This window comes from Eriocheir sinensis, chromosome 22 (assembly GCF_024679095.1).
Source record: "Eriocheir sinensis breed Jianghai 21 chromosome 22, ASM2467909v1, whole genome shotgun sequence".
Lineage (NCBI taxonomy): Eukaryota > Metazoa > Arthropoda > Malacostraca > Decapoda > Varunidae > Eriocheir > Eriocheir sinensis.
Genome location: NC_066530.1, coordinates 18,750,100 through 18,771,309, shown reverse-complemented (window position 1 = coordinate 18,771,309; position 21,210 = coordinate 18,750,100). Strand labels below are relative to the sequence as shown.

The following is a 21,210-nucleotide window of genomic DNA, read 5'->3' as shown; positions in this document are numbered from 1 at the left end:
TCTCTCCTCTTTCTCTTTAGTTTCTTTTCCATGTTTTTGTTATTCTTTCTACCCCAATCTCTATTTCTGCTTTACTCCTCTCTGTTCCAATTTCTTCCTTTCCTTTCTTTCCCGGTTTTTCAATTTCTTTCAACCTACTTCTCTACATGCATTTTCACTTTCCCTTCAATTCTCACATTTTCCTTAAAGCAATGCAGAGAGGAAACTGGTCACACAAAACGATATACTTCCTCTCTATCTATCTATTTATCATCTATCTGACTCACTCACACACACACACACACACACACACACACACACACACACACACACACACACACACACACACACGATTAGTCTTCACTCTTGACTATAACATCACTCAAACACATTTTAAACACCTTCCCTTAAAAACCTCTAACCAAGTCCTCAGAACATCCACACAAACGATAACAAACCTCAAAAACATATAATACCTTCCTCAACCTTCCAGTCACTTCACCCACAACCCGACAGACAAGATCTATCCTTCCTAAAACCGAGCAGGCAGAAACGACTCCCACCCGCACGCACTCATTATTTCCGCACCCGTTGAAATTCCTGCCTATTCCTGAGTCTCGGGAATGCCACTCACGCCACTCCCTGCTGAAGGCTCCCTATAGATTCCCACTGTGTATTGGAACAGGAAAGGAGAGTGCAAGGAATGAGGAAGAGTGGGGAGGAGAAAAAAGGAAGAGAGAAAAAGAGGAGGGAGAAGATGAAAGGGAGATGGAAGGGAAAGGGATTGACAGAGTTAGGAAAGAGGAGAGAGAAAAGAATAATGGGAAATGGAGAGGAGAGGAAAAGAAGAGAGAAGGAGGAGAGGGAGAAGATGAAAAGGGAAATGAAAGAGAGCGAAAAGGGAGGCAGGTAGCTGAGGAAAGAGAGAAAGAGAGAGAAAAAAGAGAAAGGGTGGAAGCTTGCGAATAAGGAAGAAGAAGGAAAGGAATGATGAAGATAGGGAGAGGAAAGGGAGTTGATAAAAGGAGAATCAAAAAGAGAGTGAAAGGGAAGGCAGGTGGGGGAGAAAGAGAGAAAGAGAGCGAGAGAAAGGGAGAGAGAAAGGGGGAGGGGTAGAAGCGTGCGCACTTTTTCTACGTCTCTCTCCCTTTCTCTCTCTCTCTTTGTCTCTTTCCCTCCCTCCGTCTGCCTTCTCTCCAGGGTCTCGCCGGGAGGGAGGGAGGGAGAGAGGGACACTGTGATTACGTGGACCGTCGACTTGACATAACAATCATCATCATAATCATCAGCTGCAGGCCTAATACTTTCCCTTCCTCCTTTGTTTTCCCTTTCCTCTTCCCTTTCCTTTCCTCTCCTTCCTTCATACCTTTACTGTTTCTTCCTTTCCTTTCTTTTTTATATCCATCCGATTCGTGCTCTCCTTTCCTCTCCTTGTTTTTCCTTTCCTCTTTCCTTCCCTATCCTTCCTTCCTCTCTTTCTTTCTTTTTTTCATCTATTTTACTTTACTCACTTTCCCCTTCTGCTCCTTCCCCTCCCTTTCTTTATTTTCCCATATTCTTATCAGTGTTCTTTTCCTCTTCAATTCTTTCCTGTTCCCTTTCAATTATCGTTCCTACTTTCGACTTTTTATCTTCCCTTTCCCTTCTCCTACTTTCCATTATCTTAGTTTCCCTCTTGTTTCCTTTCACATTTCTTTCCTCAGTCGTTTCTCTTCTCTTAGTCATGTAACTTTCCTACTTCTCTCTTTTTTTCCCTTTTCCTTCCTTCCTTTCTACTTCCCTTCCAGCCCGTCCCTTGGTTTCCCTTTTCCTCTCCCTTGTCTCTCTCTCTCTCTCTCTCTCTCTCTCTCTCTCTCTCTCTCTCTCTCTCTCTCTCTCTCTCTCTCTCTCTCTCTCTCTCTCTCTCTCTCTCTCTCTCTCTCTCTCTCTCTCTCTCTCTCTCTCTCTCTCTCTCCCGCGCCAGGTGATGCTGAGAACGGGAATGGGAACAAAAAGGAATGGCGCAAGGAGGAGGAATAAGAGAGGGAGGGAGAGAGAGAGAGAGAGAGAGGGAGGGAGAGAAGGAGGGAGGGAGAGAGGGAGAGATTCAATGCCTCCAGGTGTCCCTCCAAATCCGGAACAAGGAACTGGGAATACTAAAGAAGAATAGGAATAGCCGGGAGGGAGGAAGGGAAGGTGGAGGGAGGGGGAGGGAGAGAGGAAGGGAGAGAGGGAGGAGGGAGAACAACACCTGGCCCTCTCTTATAAGTGTTGGGAGGGAGGGAGGGAGAGGGAGAGAGAGGGAGAGGGAGAGGGAGAGAGGGAGATGGAGGGAGAGTCTGATAAGCAGTTGCAGAGAGAGAGAGGTAGTAGTAGTAGTAGTAGTAGTAGTAGTAGTAGTAGTAGTAGTAGTAGTAGTAGAAGTAGTAGTAAAAAATCGCATAATAAAAAAATAAAAAGAAGAAAAAAAAGAAGAAAAGGAAAGAAAGAAAGATAAAAATGAGATAAAAAAGAAGAAGGATAACACATCAACCCAAAAATCAACCCAATAACCATAAACACACACACACACACACACACACACACACACACACACACGGGCAGGTGGTGGTCAGCGTTGGGATTCATACAACAGCCGGCGGCGCGCGCACTTGCCGAGGGAGGAAAGGTGTTGCCCGCTAGCTCGAGGGGGGGGTAGGGGGGAGGAGGAGGAGGAGGGAGAGAAGAACAAGAGGGACACGTGAGGGGCTGGAGGGAAGGGAAAGGGAGAAGGGGAGGTAAAAATGATGCCCAGTTTAGCATGGAAAGGGTGCACACACACACACACACACACACACACACACACACACACACACACACACACCAGCTGCTTCACGTGGCAAGTGGTGATGATGGTGATGATGGTGGTGGCGGGTCCCTCTATCTGGCACACGCTACGTTGAAATCTCTATACCTGGTGCCGATTCTATCTCTCCCTTCTTTCCCCTTCCTTCCCTATCTTCTCTTCCTTTCCCCTCATCTCCCCTCTTCACTTCCCTCTAACCTCCTTTCCCTACCCTTCCTTCCCTTCCTTTTCTCTCATCTCCCCTTTGCACTTATCTCTAACCTCCTTTCCCTACCTTTCCCCTCATCTCCCCTCTTTACTCCCCTCTAACCTCCTTTCCCTACCCTTCCTTCCCTTCCCTTTCCCCTCATCTCCCCTCTTCACTTCCCTCTAACCTCCTTTCCCTACCCTTCCTTCCCTTTCCTTTCCCCTCTTCACTTCCCTCTAACCTCCTTTCCCTACCTTTTCTTCCCTTCCCTTTCCCCTCATCTCCCCTCTTCACTTCCCTTTAACCTCCTCTCCCTACCCTTCCTTTCCTTCCCTTATCTTCCCTTTCCTACTTTTCCCCTCTTCACTTACCTCTAACCTCCTTTCCCAGCTTTCCTACACACGTTATCCTTTTCCTTCTCTCCCTCTCTCTCTCTCCTTCCCTCCTTTCTCTCTAGTTTTCCCTCCCCCCCTTTCTCTTTCCCCTTCCATCCCTTTCTTTCTCCTCGCTTCCTTTTTACTCTCTCTCTTCCTCCTTTTCCCTCCTTCTTAACTTAAACAATCCATCCCTTTCTCTTTCCTCCAACTCCTGAAATGCCCGACTCTTCTCTCCTGGTTTCCCTCTTTCTCTCTTTCCCTCCTCTTTCCTCCCTCCTCCAGCTTACACACTCCATCCTTCCTTTAGTTTCCCCTCCTCCCTTTCTCTTTCCTCTTTCCTCCAACTCCTATGATGCCCAACCCTTTCCTTCTCCTCCTCTTATTTCCCTCTCTCTCTCTCTTTCTCTCTCCATTACTCCCTCCTCTCGCCTCCCTCCTCCAGCTCTCTCTGCTTCCCCATTCTTCTCTTTACGTTCGTCCCCTTCCCTTATGAGCTGTTCTTTTATCTCCTCCGCTTGAAAGGGGGAAGGGGCGAAGGTCTGATAGGAGTGGAAACAGCGAGGCGGGAGACAATACTGCAGGATATAATGGCAGGATACAAAGGGAGGAGGAGGAGGAGGAGGAGGAGGACAGGAGGAGCATTGGAGGACCACCACACATAGTCTCTCTCTCTCTCTCTCTCTCTCTCTCTCTCTCTCTCTCTCTCTCTCTCTCTCTCTCTCTCTCTCTCTCTCTCCTGATGTTTTTTTTTGTTATCAATGTTTTTCGTGTTTGTTTTTTTGGGTCAAGGCGTGTGTGTGTGTGTGTGTGTGTGTGTGTGTGTGTGTGTGTGTGTGTGTGTGTGTGTGTGTGTGTGTGTGTGTGTGTGTGTGTGTGTATTACGTGAAACATCGAACGGCCAAAAAAACAACAAAAAACAACAACAACAACAACCAGTGATAATTAACATGAAAGAGGAAAAAACACTAACTATGAAATATGGAGACTGGAGGTGGTGGTGGTGGTGGTGGTTGAGGTGGTGGAGGTGGTGGTGGTGGTGGTGGAGGTGGTGACGGCGGCGGCGGCGGGGCGTGCATCTGCGAGGAGGGGAGGAGGGGTGAAAAAATATACTAACAGGGAAGTCACGTGCCGCGCTGTGGTAAAGGTGGATTAGAGAAGAGAAGGGAGGAGGAGGAGGAGGAGGAGGAGGAGGAAGAGGAAGAAGAGTCATATCATACGTTTCAGTTAGTCAGTAACCTCACGCATTATAACACTCACTCGTAGTCTATATAAGAACACTCATTTGAACCCACTGACCTAGACTCGTGTGTGTGTGTGTGTGTGTGTGTGTGTGTTTGTGTGTGTGAGTGAGTAAGGGACAGAGAGAGAGAGAGAGCGAGAGAGGGAGAGTGAGGGAGAGAGAGATATACACGAAGCAGTAAAGATAATATTGATAACCACAAACAGACACTGACCACCTCGCCTAAAATGACCAAAGGACCTTCACCACACACACACACACAGCTACCCACCCGCCCCGCCCCGCCCCACCCATCCCAAGCATCCCAGGCCTTTCGAAGCATCACCTCTCCCGCCACTATAGCGCTAAGGACCTCGGCGTGCAGGACCGGCGGACTCAACGCTGAGGACGCGGTAATAATCAGTGTTCGGGCAGATGTTATCAAGGCGAAATCAAGACAACTGTGAGATCCAATCTTGGGCGCGTTCGAGTTGGCAGATGGCGGCGACTTGGCGTCCGTTACCGTCTATATTTACGTAACCGAGACTCAGAACAACTACGACGCCCTTTGAGGAATAAGATAGTAAGGAAAAGCAACCCAGATAACCAGAGTAACGCATCCTCATCCACGTCCTATATAGAGATCACGAGCCATCCAGGAGAAGGAGAAACGGATGAGTCGACGACGCCCGTGGCAGCTGGTCGGTTGGCACGTGGTAACGCGCGTCCTGCTGCCATATGAGGCGCCGCCGGGCCCGCCGCGGCTCACTGGAGGGAAGGTGAGGAGGCTGCGAGCACCTTACGGGACGCGGGAAAGAGTGTTGCTGGGATCTTAGTGACGGCGATCATGTGTTAAAGAGAAAGAAAGGAAGGAGAGATAGACACACAGGTAGACAGATACAGGTAAATAGATACTTAATATAAATAGAAAACTAAAACTAAATTATAATAGATCTGAACTAATATGATGGAAATAATAATGATGATAAATGATAATAGTAATAGTAATGATAAAGTAGTAGTAGTAGTAGTAGTAGTAGTAGTAGTAGTAGTAGCAATAGTAGCAGTAGTAGTAGTAGTAGTAGTAGTAGTAGTAGTAGTATCAGCAGAAGTAACCTTATTATTATTTTTATTGCTATTATTATTATTATTATTATTATTATTATTATTATTATTATTAAGAGTAACAACAGCAGCAACAGCATTAGACGCGGAGGAGGAGGAAGAGAAGTAGTAGCCGGAGGAGGAGGAGAGGAAGAGGAGGAGGAGGCTGGTGGCAGATGTTCACCTCAGACCTCTCCTCTCCTTCCCTCTTTCCCCCTCCTGCTAAGACCCGCTCCCCCCCCCCTCCCCACCACCACCACCACCACCAGTACCAGTACACTCCTCAGAGAAAACAGTTACTTCAGCACTTACTCTCGGTACCATCAACACCACTAACACCACCACCATCACCACCATCACTAACACCACCACCACCACCACCATCACCACCACACTATCACACATACAACTTTTGCTTCTCATAAGAATGGAGTTTAATAAATGACTGAAATAAATGAAAATAAGTGAGATGTCTAATAATATGATTCTTATGAACGAAAATATGATGGTAAACGATATATGTAGTAGTAGTAGTAGTAGTAGTAGTAGTATAAGTGAAAATGCAAAAAAAAAAAAAAATAAATAAAATAATAATAATAATGAAGAAATCGTAAAAAAATTCGCAACAACAACAAAAAAGGTAAAACTAACAAAATGAAAAAGATAAAAAAAAGAATAAGAAGAAATAGAGAAAATAACATAATAACTACGCAGACCCATTCCAATTAACTTCAGAAAAAAAACCACGATATTTGATTACCTTTGACACCTGAGCCTTACAAATATTACCTGTATCATCATCATCATCATCATCAACAACAAGTCTACGTGGCGGGGCTGAGCGGTTGGTTCTCGTAAATCAATCCTTCCTTCAGACAATATATAATACGTGTTTGTTTCCTGAATTACGCAGACTCTAGATAAAAATATTCTTGTTACCATTTGCATCCGGACTCTCTCTCTCTCTCTCTCTCTCTCTCTCTCTCTCTCTCTGTCTATTTCTCTGTCTATCTATCTGTATCTATCTATCTATCTATCTATCTATCTCTATCTCAACATTCGTATGATCTCTTCTCCTTTTCCAAACTAAAGGTGAAATAAAGTAAATTCTATAAGTAGGTAAATAGATACAGTAAATATAATCTCTCAAAATATTCCTATCCTTCCTTTTCTTAAGTTCAAATAAAAATAAATAAATAAATATATAAATAAGTAAATACAAATTTAAGACTATATATACAATCTCTTTCCTTCTATATTGTGTCTAACAAGTATATCAAGGACACGGACGATAAAGAACACGAGCGATATAAAAAAGACTGCATATTCAACCTCCTCCTCCTCCTCCCGTCCTTATCTTGGCACGTGGAGACACAAAGCCATGAGGGTCGTGATAAGTTAACACAAGAGGCAAGATTGGGAGGAGGAGGAGGAGGAGGACCCTTATAAAACTAGAAGACCTTATATTATCTAACCACTCATAACATAACTCATAATATAACTCATAACATAACTCATAACTTAACTCACAACATAACTCATAACAGCTCTTTACATCTATTCTTTTTCCTCTCTCAATTTGATTCTAAATATACCACTAAATTTTCTTCTATATACGAGAGCGAGAGAGCTAATGACTTTCTGTCCACAAATAATACAATGCAATGATTTAAAACACATAGAAACAGTGATAATCTGTAGCCTTTATAGTTTCCCAAAAGCCAAAGATACGTGATTCTACCTCCTAAGAGAGCGATTTACATAGATTTACAAAGCTATCCAGACCACAAACAGCCTATAGTCCAGACGTGATGGTCAGTTCTAATACCTAAGTTAAGCTACATCAACTCAAGTGGCCTCCAAGACTTTGCATTTCTACTATAGCGAACATTAAGGTTATGGAAGTGAAGTGAAGGAGGGAGAGAGACAGAATAACAGGCATATCGATTCTTATTACCCCAAAACAAGATATACAAGAGTGCTTTGGCAATACAAGATAACCAAGAGCTTGCAATACAGAGATACCTTACTAACTTACTCTCATTAAACGAACCCTCAAACCTTACAGATCAAACCATAGACATTATATTGATAGATGGATAGATAGATAGATAGATGGATAGATAGATATACAACAGCCTCTAATATGCATCCGTCAAGTGTACTAAAGGAGAGGAGAGCAAAGAACAAGAAGGGAGACTTACGCTGAGGTGACTTACGAGCCATGAGTGAACACCTGGCGGACTACCTCCCCTCCTCACCCTCCTCCTCCTCTCCCTCTACCCCCCTCTCCTTCTCCTTCTCCTCCTCTCCCCTCCCGCGTCCTCAGCCTCCCTTCGTGACAGCTGTGCCGCGGCGGGGACCCTCCAGCAGATGAGATGAGGAGCAAAGTGTGTGGAAAGGAAGAGAAGTGAAGGAAAGAAGCTGAGGGGAAGTGTAGAAGAGAAACAGTGTAAAAAGGAAGGGAAATTGTAGAAAAGAAGGAAAGGAAAGTGCAGGAAAATAACATAGTGTAAAAAAGAAGGAAAACAGCAGAAAAGAAGCATAGGAAAAGCGTAGGAAAGAAGGTTAGTGTGTTTAATGGAAGGAAAGTGAATTAGAAGAACGTGTGTTGATTAGAAAGTTGTTTAGTTATGTGGTGAAGTGTTTTGAAGTATTTTTGTGGGTTTTGTTTATCTTTTGTTCTGTCTCGTCTTAATGAAAAAAAGGGAAATCTTGAAATAGTGTAAACAAGTAAATAAGTAAGGAGTTGAAAGGAAGGAAAGTGAGTTAGAAGAAAGTGAGCCTTGATTAGAAAGTTGTTTAGTTATGTGGTGAAGTGTTTTGAGGGATTTTTTGTGGGTTTTGTTTATCTTTTGTTCTGTCTCGTCTTACTGAAAAAAAGGGAAATCTTGATATAACGTAAACAAGTAAATAAGTAAGGAGTTTAAAGGAAGGAAAGTGAATTCGAAGAACGTGAGCCTTGATTAGGAAGTTATTTTGTTATGTGGTGAAGGATTTTCTGAGAGATTTTTGTGGGTTTTGTTTATCTAATTATGTCTCGTCTTACTGGAAAAATGGGAAATCTTGTAATAATATAAACAAGTAAATATGTCTAAATGTAATTACGTATATATATAAAGTGTAATAGTAATAGTGTAAACAGAAACAAGAGCATGACAAAGGAAAGTAAAATAAAAATTGGATATGCGTTCAAGACATTATAACTCATGAATATGCTTTTTCCTTAACCACTAAATTTTCTTCTATATATGAGAGCGAGAGAGCTTATAACTTTCTCTCCACAAATGATACAACGCAATGATTTAAAACACAAAGTAAGTGATCATTTTGTAGCCATTAGTGTTTCCCAGGAGCCAAAGATACATGACTCTACCTTCTAAGCGAGAGATTTCCAAATATGTACGCAGCTTTACATAGATATCCAGACCACACACAGCCTATAGTCCAGACAATTAGAACTTAAAATAAACCACGATCAAGGTTATTTTTTGTTCAGCGTAAGTAAGGCGTTTCGTGGCGGGAGTGAGTCGGGTTATGCTGCGTAATGTTACCGCGTTGAGTTTCCCTTCAGCTTCGTTTCGTCTCCTCTCATTTAGTATCGTTAAGTTTCCCGCCGTGTCCTGTTTCGCTTAGTTACGCTCGACTTAGCTTCGTGGTTTCTGTTTACGTTTTGTTTTGCGTTTTGTCTCATTAAGTTTCGCATTGTTTTGTTTCGTCCCGTTTCTGGCTGTGTTGTGTAGTAAAGAAAATCCACACGAGTATTGAATGAGGGAGAGAGTGAGGGAGGTGGGGGAGAGAGGAAGGAGGAGGAAGGAAGAAGAGGAACATAGATGAAGAGGAAAGAAGAAACAGGGTAAGAGGGATGAAAATGAAGAGGGAGGAAGAGAGGAAGGAGGAGAGAGAAAAAGAGGAATGAGTAAAGGAGGAGGAGGAGGAGGAGGAGCAAGAGGAACAGCGTGAAGAGGGAGGAAGGAGGATGAAGGAAGAGGAACAAAGATGAAAAGGAAGGAAGGAAGAGGAGGGGGACGAGGGAGAAAAAAAAGGAGGAATAAGTGATAGAATGTAAAGGAAGAGGAAGGGAGATAATGAGGAAGAAAGGAAGGGAGAAGAGGAAGGAAAGAAAAGGAGGAAGAAGAGTGAGAAAAGGGAGGAATAAGTAAAGGAAGGAAGAGGAAAAGGACGAAGATGGAATTAGGAAAAAGACAGAATAATGAAAGAGAGAAGAAGGAGAGAAGGAAGATAGCAAATGATGATAAGGAAGGAAGAAGAGTAAGAAGACGAGAGAAACACACACACACACACACACACACACACACACACACACACACACACACACACACACACACACAGGTGTCTCCCATCGCACAGGTGTTGAGGTTCTCCGCTCTCCCGTCTGGCCCACATCACATATTCGGCACGACACATTTTTTCGGCTCATCACTTCCTGCTCCTTGTTCCTTGATGGCTTAGACGGGGGCACACGCACGCACGCACGCACATTCTCTTTCTTTCCTTCTTTCTTTCTTTCATTCTTTTTCTTTCTTTCATTTATACTTTTCTTCTTTCTTTCTTTCCTTCTCTCTCTCTCTCTCTCTCTCTCTCTCTCTCTCTCACACACACACACACACACACACACAAAGACGCCGAAACGAGGTTGATCTTATTGTCTATGCAACGCAAGTTTTAACAATATATTTGGCTCCTATACAACACTCTCTGATCTTCCTCCGACCCAAACATTACTAGATTAACAAACCAAGAAAGATACTAAACACTTTTTTTTTTAACAGTAAAGGAAACAGTTCAAGGGGAAAAAAATAATACTCATAAATAATGCTCATCCCTATCCTATCCAAATCCCTTATGCAAGAGTTAACCAGCATCTTCATTCCTTCATCCCTTCCTTCGTCTGTGTTTCCCCCTGCCTACGACTTAAGCTCATTCTGGAGGAGAGGATCAAGACACCGCTCCTCCCGAAATTGATCTCTCTTTTTTTTTGCTTTTGTTCAGGGCAGCGTCTAGTGGGCTTTTTTTTAATGTTTGTTTTTTGGTTTATGCAGAAGCTCCAGGTAAAAATATGCTTGTTACAATTTCCATACGGACTCATTTTTTCTGTCTGTCTGTCTGTCTGTCTGTCTGTCTGTCTGTCTGCCTCCTTTAACGTAAAAAAAGAAGTCAAGAAAATAAAGTTAATAAATATATATAAAAATACGAAGCGAAATATTTCCTCTACTGATAACACACACACACACACACACACACACACAAACGAAAACACAGAACACATTATATTTGCACCGCCATCAAGTGTCTCTCGTGTGCTCAATCCATCACAAAAGAAGAAGAAGAAAAAAAAAAAAAAACACGCAACACGACACAACGACAAGACTCCTCCTCCTCCCGTGCACCTTTGGAACACCTGCAGGAGCCAATGAACCGATGGGAGCCTCACCTGACACACGCACATACACACGAACACACAGGCACACACACTTTCGCTATCACCTTTGCGCAACACGAAATAAAAGAAAAAAATATTAGTAAAGATAAGTATTTCAAAAGACAAATAGGTAGAGGATATGTTAGAAAGATAATTGAAAAGAAAATCGAGAGAAATAAGAAAGGAATATATTTATCTATCTATTCTACACATATATTTATCTATCTATCTATCTTTACCTGTTTCCTTACCTAGCTAAGTGTCTTCACCCACCTATCCACTACCTACATGCTTACCTTTAATATTTATCTACTTTTCCATCTACCTACCTATATCCCTAATCTACCACCTGTCTCTCCATCTATTTCTCCATCCCTTAACGCATCTATGAAAAAGGGTATCAGTTTATCTATCTTTTTTTTTTACAGCCAAAGAAACAGCTCAAGGGAATCAAAAAAAGGTATAAATAAAAGCCCGCTAATCGCTGTTCCTGTCTAACTACGTAATTTGACACCTACCTTCCTATATCTCCATCCATCTGTATATCTATCTACGTATTGATACATCTGCCTTTCTAAATAAATATTCCTCTATCTCTCTATTCATACATCTTGTAACGCGGAGGAAGAGGAGAACCAAGGCATACTTCAGGACATCGCAGGCTCGTCCGCAGACTCAGAGCAGCGGGACGGGATAACAAAAGTGACCCAACAGCCCACGACACTGATTTATGTACTTGTTAACCCCTCCCTCCCACCACACACAGACACACACACACACACACAGGTACGTCTCGCCAGGAATGAAGAGAGGTGGAACAAGGATTAGGAGGAGGAGGAGGTGGAGGAGGAGGGGAAGGGGATAGTGTTATTAATGAGCCCATAAAGCCAGATGGATATAATTGAGCCATAAAGAAACTATAATGTACTTTACGACGCGCCGCGGGCCGTGAGAAGCGAGCAAGACCACCGATCGTTCTCTCATCAGCCGGAGGAGAAGATGCACTCACTCATCTCTTGAATAAAATAAAATAAAAAATCTCCCATCTTTGAGAACGTAAATATATGAAACACCGGACGAAAACACGAGCAAGATAGGCGTGAGGTTGCTTTAATTTTCGTTCATTTTCTATAATATCGATCGTAAGGGTGGACTATACTTTTTTGACTGGCTGTACATGCATGGTTTAAGGACGGAGTAGGTGTGTTACTGACAGGTGAGATAGCTTACCTTACCTGTACTTTACCTGGCCTCTCTACTCTATCTCTACCTGTTACTTTTTACCTTCACTCTATACCTGTCTTCCTTACTGTTCCTTTCCTTTACCTGTCCTCTTTACTTTCACTCTTTACCTTCTCAAATATGTCAACCACCTGTCTATCTTATTTTACATTCAATTTACCTCCCCTCCTTGGTGCCGGTAAAGTATTGGTTCCTGATAATTTTGGTGCCGGTAAAGTATTGGTTCCTAAAAATTTTGGTGCCGGTAAAGTATTGGTTCTTAAAAATTTTGGTGCCGGTAAAGTATTGGTTCCTAAAAATTTAGGTGCCGGTAATGTATTGGTTTAATCTTTACCTTATCTTCACTTACCAATCACTCTTTACCTTACTCTTTACCTGTCCTAATATGCCAACCTGTTACGTCTGTCTACCTTTGTCCGTCTTAGCGAGGGTCAAAGGGATCGTGAATAATAGATGTCAAGGGTCGATACTAGCTTGAATTGGTGTTAGGTAAAGGCCGGTGACAATGGTGGAGGTGAGGAAGTCAATGGGGCGCTGTGTTTAAGGATGGACGGTGAGTAATGGGGGTGGCGGTGGTGAAGGGGAAAGGAGGGGTGGAGATGAGAAGGGAGGGGAGACGAGGGGAAAAGAGGGGAGGATGGGAGAAAAAGGGAAAGGGGAGAGAAGGGGAGAGGGGTGTTTCTGGGAGGTGGTTGGGGGAATGGAGAGAGGCTACATTCTCCCTTCCTACCGTCATATCCTCCCTTACACATTCTACCCACCCCCTCACACATACCCCTAAATCCCCACTCTCTCTTTTCCTTCCCTTTTGATCATTCCACTTCACAATATGTATTCCATCTACACACTTTTTAACACTTTGACTCACCCCCACCCACATACACACCCTCTCCCTTACACATCCCCCCCAATACATTCTCTCCCCTTCCTCCTATGCTTCCCCATCCATATTCGACCATACACCCACACCAAGGTACTCTCTCCTCTCCTATCTCTCACTTTCTCTCCTCTCTTATACCAAACATACACACACTAATTTACCTCTCTCTCTCTTTTCCTCCCACCCTCCCTTTCTTTCTCCCCTTCTCCCCCATCCCATCCACTCCACCACACTAACAGACAGTCGTAAGTTCCATCCTCTCATCCCTTTCCCCCCCTCCCCTCACTCCCCTTCCTCTCTGCTAACACACTCCCTCTTCCTGCCATTCAGAGCCGCTCAATGGGTAGGGATAATTATGAGTCACGCAACGGGGGGGCCAATAATGGGGCAAATTGCATGTTTACTTTGTGTCCCGCGGGCGTCATCGCTGCCAATGAGTCTTCAGCGCGGGGTGGCGGTGAAGGAGGCGAGTGGCGATGTGCAAGACGGTGGATTGGCTTACGAACACCTATCCCTATTCTTCAACAACACTTAGCTGTCACCTTCTTCAACATTAAACATCCTCGGTCTATCCTTAACTCAAAATCTTAACTGGAAACTTCACATCTCTTCTCTCACTAAATCAGCTTCCTCGAGGTGACTATTTTTGCTTGTTTTTGAAGAGGTATTCGATGGAAGACTTGATAAACAACGTAAATTTGCATAAAAGTGACTGTTTTTGGTTGTTTTTGAAGAGGTGTTCGATGGAAGACTAGATAAACAACGTGAATTTGCATAAAGGTGACTGTTTTTGCTTGTTTTTGAAGAGGTGTTCGATGGAAGACTTAATATACAACGTGAATTTGCATAAAGGTGACTGTTTTTGGTTGTTTTTGAAGAGGTGTTCGATGGAAGACAATATACAACGATGAATTCGCATAAAGGTGACTGTTTTTGCTTGTTTTTGAAGAGGTGTTCGATGGAAGACTTAATATACAACGATGAATTTGCATAAAGGTGACTGTTTTTGGTTGTTTTTGAAGAGGTATTCGATGGAAGACTAGATAAACAACGCGAATTTGCATAAAGGTGACTGTTTTTGCTTGTTTTTGAAGAGGTATTCGATGGAAGACTAGATAAACAACGCGAATTTGCATAAAGGTGACTGTTTTAGCTTTTTATGAAGAGATGTTCACTGGAAGGCTCAACATACAGCGTGGATTAGCTTACAAAAATGACAACTGGAGGCTTTTTAAAACATAACATGATGCATTGTTTGGAGACGTTTTTAGCGCCGCAGATCCACAAAAAACGATGACCAATGATTACAAATGTGGCACAGAATCGTCGTTTTACATTACCCACGGACGATAATTACTGAACACAAACGATAAGAGCACTCGAACGTCTATGAAGGGTTCGTGAATTGACATAACACGGGGGAGGAGAGTCAACACGAGGCGCCGCTGTGAGATCGATCAAGTCATTTGTGATCATTGAGTAAGACTTGAGGAGCGACAAACGTGATGTATGACTAGGCGGAGTGCGGTAGACGAGGGTATAGGAGGGAGGGGGAGCTGTTGAAGGGGTAGAAAAGAGGAAGAGGAGGAGGATAGAGAGTGAATGGTATACAGGTGGTGAATGGGAGAGTGAATTAACAGGTAAGAAATGAGATAAATGATAAGATAGCAGGCAGGAACAGGTGAAGGGCAAGGAGAAAGAGAAAGAAAATGGGAAATAAAGAAATAAATATACCTAGAAAGAAGAAAAAAGAGATCAAATAACTGTAAAGAATCATGAAAAAGCTGTCGAATCAAAAAAAGAAACCTTCCTATATTTGGCAGGCAAGAACAGATGAAGGGTAAGGAGAAAGAGGAAAGAAAATGGGAAATAAAGTGATAAATATGCCTAGAAAGAAAAAAAAAAGATCAAATAACTGGAAGAATCATGAAAAATGCGAATATGAAAAAACCCTTCCTATATTTCCTTCGTTCATTACTTCTATACCTTCGTCTTCTCCCTTTTCCCTTTCTTCTGTGGCAGGTCTTAGGTGCATGTGATTCTGCATCGACTTCCTCAAAGGGTTTCAGAACGCCCATCAAAACACTTCCCACGCCTTTCCGCCACCCCAGGACAGCGACTCAAGTAATTCCCAGAAGACGCCCCAAACTCAACCCTTCGCGGCCTCTCTCGCCCTCTCGTCCAACCCCTCGGCCTATAATCGCCTATTACGTCCACTCAGAGGATCAATACGACGCCTTTCTTGTCGCAGAGTTGACCTACGCAAGTTACGGGGACGGTCGGCAAACTTCGTCTAACTGTCTGGAGGCGAAGGAGGAGGAGGAGGAGGAGGAGGAGGAGGAGGAAGGTAAGGTGATGGTTGACTGGATGGCTGTGAAGGGAGAGAGAGAGAGAGAGAGAGAGAGAGAGAGAGAGAGAGAGAGAGAGAGAGAGAGAGAGAGAGAGAAACGCAGGGAAGGGTCAAGAAAAGAGAAAGGAGGAGGAGGAGGAGGAGGAGGAGGAGGGACAAAGAGGAAATTGGATAATGAACATCGGCCTTGCATATCATCGAAGAGCAAAGTGGGACGATTTTCTTGGCCGCTGCGAGTTTTTTTTCCCAGTAGCTTTTGCGGCTCACTGACTGTCTCTCTCCCTCCCTCTCCCTCTCGCCGACCTCGCAGCCTCAGTGAAGGACGGAAATGCGCATGTAAGAGGCGGATAATGGCCTTTGTGACGTGCAAACACAGGGCGGTAAGCGAGAGGCCTGTGTTGTGGGCGTCCTACTAAGCAATGCAGAGGAGCCAGCCACGCAAGGACACACGACCAGCGTTGCTAAATTATCGTACTCATAGCATTGCATTTTCGTACTTTCTGACCGATAACTAAAGCAAAAACAAACAAATAATCATCAATAAATTGGAGTTTTAACGCTAACTTCAATTTTCTATCGTTATTTGTGTAGGTACGAGAGTTTGAGGCTTAAAAGTAATAAAGACGATGTGGTGAATACGATAATCTGGCAACGCTGCACACGATTGAATGGTGACACTCTTCTAAACGCCCGAGATCTCAGTGAAGTGGCAGAATGAAGGAGAGAGCCAAGGATACACAATTGACTGACTGACTACTGACACTCTTCTGAACATGTGAGAGCTCAGTGGAGTGGCAGAATGCAGGAGTCAAGGATACACAATTGACTGACTCCTTCCAACTGACTGACTGATTCCTTTCACCGATGACCAGGCATACACGATTGCCAAACTCCTTTTTAAAGTCCGATATCTTAGAGAATGCGATGTGACATAATGACGGAGATAACTAAGGGTGGGGAGAGAACATAATCTCCTAAGTTCATTTAATTACTGAACTTTTAAACGTATAGTAAGCAAGTTAGCCAGTGTACGTCTTTACTGTAAGCTTATAAGTCGTTAATAATCTTCAGCTTAATATCGAACTCACGGTTTAACTTCACGAAGATTACACGAGCTAATCTTCTTTCTAATCATCTGTCTGACATCCAATCTTGTGTCTAACCTCTAACTTCAGTCTGAATTTATGAAGGGTACACGAGCTAATCTTTCTAATCATCTGTCTGACCTCCAATCTTGTGTCTAACTTCGGTCAAACTTCCAATCTTGTGTCTAACTTCTAACTTCAGTCTGACTTAATGAAGGGTACACAAGCTAACCTTCTAATCTACTCGGGTCCAAAAGGTACCTAATTTGAAGTCCAGGTGGGCCTTCTTTTCCTCCCCAGCCAAACTGTTTCCACTATTCTTCCTCTTGTAATTCATTGGTAAGTACAGCCATGCCTTCCTCTCAAGTTGTGCATCTACATTTTACATTCTTTTTCTGTGTTCTCTCTCATCCAAGATTTCTCTCACTTTTTTTTGTCATGCTTCCCTTCCCGTTTTCCTCCATTCCCTGCTGCTCTTCCTCCGGCCGGACAACCCTCGTGGTGGTGTAACGCGTAATGCCTCGTGCTCCTCGCTGGCCTGTAGTGAAAGTGGAGCCTTGGGCCTGACTGCCTCCCTGCCGCCCCCACCCCCGCAGCGGCCCAGGTCACTCCCTGAAGAAAGGCAGCGCGCAGTGACCACAGACTAAGCAACCGTGGATAATATGCAACAGTGATTCTGCATCGAATTCCTCAAAGGCAGCCAATCTAAACACTTTCTATACAACTTTCTATACAACTAAGTGAGGTCATTCTTTGTTGATTTATACCTGAAGACACTGGCAATCAAAAGACGATTCGTGACATAGCAAGTTCATATTCGACAGGTATTTTCGACTCATATTCCGTCGTAATGCCCTCCAAAGCACCGTCCTATGCAGGTGTTAACGGCGCGGCAGGTGTGACGAAAGAACAATGGCCCGCGGGGTGAGGGGAGAGCAGGGATGCGAGGGGGAGAGGGAGAGCAGGGAGGTCATGGGGTAGGAGAGGGTAGGAGAGTGCAAGGGAAGGGGAGGCCAGGAGAATCAGAGGGGAGGGGAGACCAGGGATGTGAGAGAAGGGAGTGAGGGGGAAAAGGGTGAGAAGGGGGGGGTGCCATCCAGGGTTCAGTCACCTTTTGTTCTGAGTGTTGACATGTGTTTGTGAAGCCGCATGTGTCCCGCTCAACCCCTTCACCCCAGCCTCAACCCCCCACTGTGATTCGTCCCTCCCGCCGAATAACACTTCCCTGGTGGTTCTGTTCGGTTGGTGAAATTCTCCTAAGCTTCAGGTGGTAAAAAAAGTGCATTGACTGGAGCACTACACGAATTTCCATGTTTTTTTCGTATTTTTATTTTTTCAAGGGAGTAGATGGCGCTGCTGATTTACCTCTCACTCGGAAACTTAGGCAATGTAAATGATAAGACTAATCTATATTTTGTCTAATCTCTGTTGCCTTTGAGCTGGATCCTTTACCGTATAAAGTGGGACGATGACCCCAACCAAGCGCAAAAACAACGGATACAACATCTTTTTACTTTAAGCCCATCAACAAAAGACTGTAGAGATGAACGCAATACCACCTGACTTGTATCTATCTGCAACATTTTTCTTAATTTTGGCTTCGTTTTCTGTTGCTTCCCCTCCACCAGACTGTCTTCCCCTCCTCCCCACACAACCTCAACATCAATGCATCACTACAGCTTGCCAAAGGAATAGCAATAATACTACAGAACACATATCCTCTTATCTCCTTCCTTATAACTATCAACACAACAGTAAAGGAATGTACGGATCACTGCAACATGTATCAACAACCTGAACCTCATATGACTCCCAGCAAAGCAGTCGATCCCATAACCTGAGAGAAAATACTACACATCACCATAAAACACATTCCTCATCGCTTCCTTAACGCTATCAACACAACAGTAAAGGTATGGAAGGATCACTACAACATGTATCAACAACCTGATCCTCCTATGACTCCCAGCAAAGCAGTCGATCCAATTCCCTGAGAGAAAACACTACACAACACCATAAAACACATTCCTCATCGCTTACTTACAACTATCAACACTACAATAACGTACATCTACAACCTCAACCTCCTATGACTCCCAACAAAGCAGTCGTTCCCATTCCCCGAGAGAAAATTGATCCCTCTGTCTGTCGCGGGAAAGGTTTGTATGCACCGCGAACAATGCACCCGAGGCTGACAGGTGTTCACGTGTACTGAGCAGGTCATTGGGTGGGAGGGATGGGAGGTAAGAGGGTCGGACCACAATGTTCCCTCCTCCTGTGCATCGTAAGTCACTCCGTATCATGAGTCGGCTCTTCTAACACGATTCAGACCATATCCAGTTGAAGGTACAGATGGTGTATAGGAAAAGCGAGCCTAGTCACGTTAATCTTAAAACATATGAACGGTTACCACTGGCTATCGGGACGTTTGAGTTGAGGTTATGGATAGATGTCGTAGTGATCCTTCCCTACCTTTATTGTTGTGTTGATAGTGTAAAGTAAGCGATGAGGAATGTGTTTTGTTCTGTAGTATTCATGCCCTTGAACCGACTCCTCTGCTATAAAAAAAAAAAAAAAAAAAAAAAAAATCTCAATATGAACAAGGCGATTCTCAGGTAAACGAGAAAACCCTCTATTAAAAGAAGAAAAGCAAAACCCGTCTCGAAGATATTGCAGCACATAGATATACGATTATTCTCTCCTTGTGGTTAAGACTTGGATTGGAAAAGGATCATACGGGGATGGAGAGGAAGACAGTGTATTGGAAAGGAATGAAAGGATAACATCGAGGAAAAGAGAAGCAGAGGAGTGAGAATAGTGTCTAAATTATCGGTTAGTGAGTAGGAGAGAAAGGGAGTTAACCGCAATGAAGGAAAGAGGAAAGGTAGAACGTACTTAGGAAGGAGGGGATGGAGGGAAGGATGGAGGGAGATGGGAAGGTTAGAGCCGCTAGACAACAGAGAAGGTAAGGACGGAGGAAAAGAAGACAGAAAGAGGAGGAATGGGAAAGAAGGACGAAGGGGAGGAAGGAGGTAAGGTTTGAGGGAAGAAAGGAACTAGATACGAAAGAAAAGAAGGAAGGAAGGACAAAGAGAAGGAAGGCTAGACACGAGAAAAGGTAAGGACGAAGGGAAGGGAAGGCAGAAAGAACGAAGAAGAGGAAGGAGGTAAGAAAGAGTCGAGGGAAGAAGGGAACCAGATAAGAAAGAAAGGAAGGAAGGGAGAAAGAGGAAAATGAAGGAATGACCAGAAGAAGAAAGGAGGAAAAGAATAGGGGGAAGAAGGGAGCTAGGCAAAAGGGAGTGAAGAGAGAAAAAGAGGAAAAAGAAAGAAGGACAAAGAGAAGGGAAAAAGGACGAAGGGAGGAAAGGCAGAAAGAACGATAGAGGGAAGGAAGGACGAAGAGGAGGGAGGTTGCATCACGGTGAGCCTCAGTGACGGCGGGTTGTGACATAAGGCTTGAGGGAGGGACGGTCAGACAGAGTGAGTTATCGCCACACTGATAACAAGCGAGCCAGAAACCACAGACACACACACACACACACACACACACACACACACACACACACACACACACACACAGAGATAAAGGAAGAAATGATACAAGGTTGTGCCATAAATAAACAAAGAATGGAATGAGGAAAGGAAGGAAGGAAGGAAGGAAGGAAGGAAGGAAGGGAAGTAGATGGATGAAAAGAAAGAGAAGGGGTCAGAGAAAGATAGATAGAGAGAGAGAGAGAAGGGATAAAGAGAGGAAGAGAGGTAGGGAGGGAGAGAATCGAGGAAGAACTACAGGTGGAAGAGAGGAAGGGAGGAGAGATAGAGAGAGAGAGACGGGGAGAGGAAAACAATGGCATAGGAAAAAAAATGATGAATGTTATGATTAGCATGAGCGTGGAGATAAGGCGAGGGGCTCCTAAGGGTGGTTCACTAATACCAGGTGAGGGACGAGGCAGGTAATCGCAGGTATGATGGCTGGGAAACACCTGGACGACGAAGCGAAAGGGAAAGTAAGGGAAAGAACGTATCTACAGAGGAGTAGCTTAAGCGTCCCGTCACCTTCAGCCTTCAGGTAAGAGAAAGGGAAAGTAGGTAATGAGGGAACAGGTAAATAGGGAGAATAGGAAAATATGAAATAAATAAATAGGAAAAATGGATGTAAATGTCACTGATGGATAGAAAAAAGGGAAAAAATGGCGAAAATAAATAGGAAATAGGAATAAATGGCAGATAGATAAGATAATAGGAAAAATGAAGCAGAGAAATTGTAAAGTAAGGTAGAAAAAGGACAAAAAATGGCACGTTACAAATAGCACGGGTAAGAAATGACGTTTATAAATAGGAAAGCAAGAATAGGAAAAAAATAGGGGAACGCAACACGAGAGGAACACTGAAAGGAAAGAAAGAAAAATAAAGAAATTGAAAGAAAATCGTTTGTAGGAAGGAAAGAAGAAAAACACTGAGGGTCTGTAATCGACATGGCAGAGATAAATTGATAAGGAAATGACTTTTATAAACAT

At 43.7% G+C, this 21,210-nt stretch overlaps 1 protein-coding gene across 9 annotated transcripts in view; it reads right to left on the bottom strand.

Moving 5' to 3' along the window:
* The window catches only part of LOC127002195 (homeobox protein prospero-like), a 233,811-nt gene that overhangs the window by 180,721 nt on the left and 31,880 nt on the right, over window positions 1-21,210 (bottom strand). For all 9 annotated transcript variants that reach the window (XM_050867885.1, XM_050867886.1, XM_050867887.1 and 6 more), the window contains exon 2: window positions 4,338-4,443. In XM_050867885.1, the coding sequence (XP_050723842.1) occupies window positions 4,338-4,443 (106 nt within the window). The remainder of the gene's footprint in view (window positions 1-4,337; window positions 4,444-21,210) is intronic.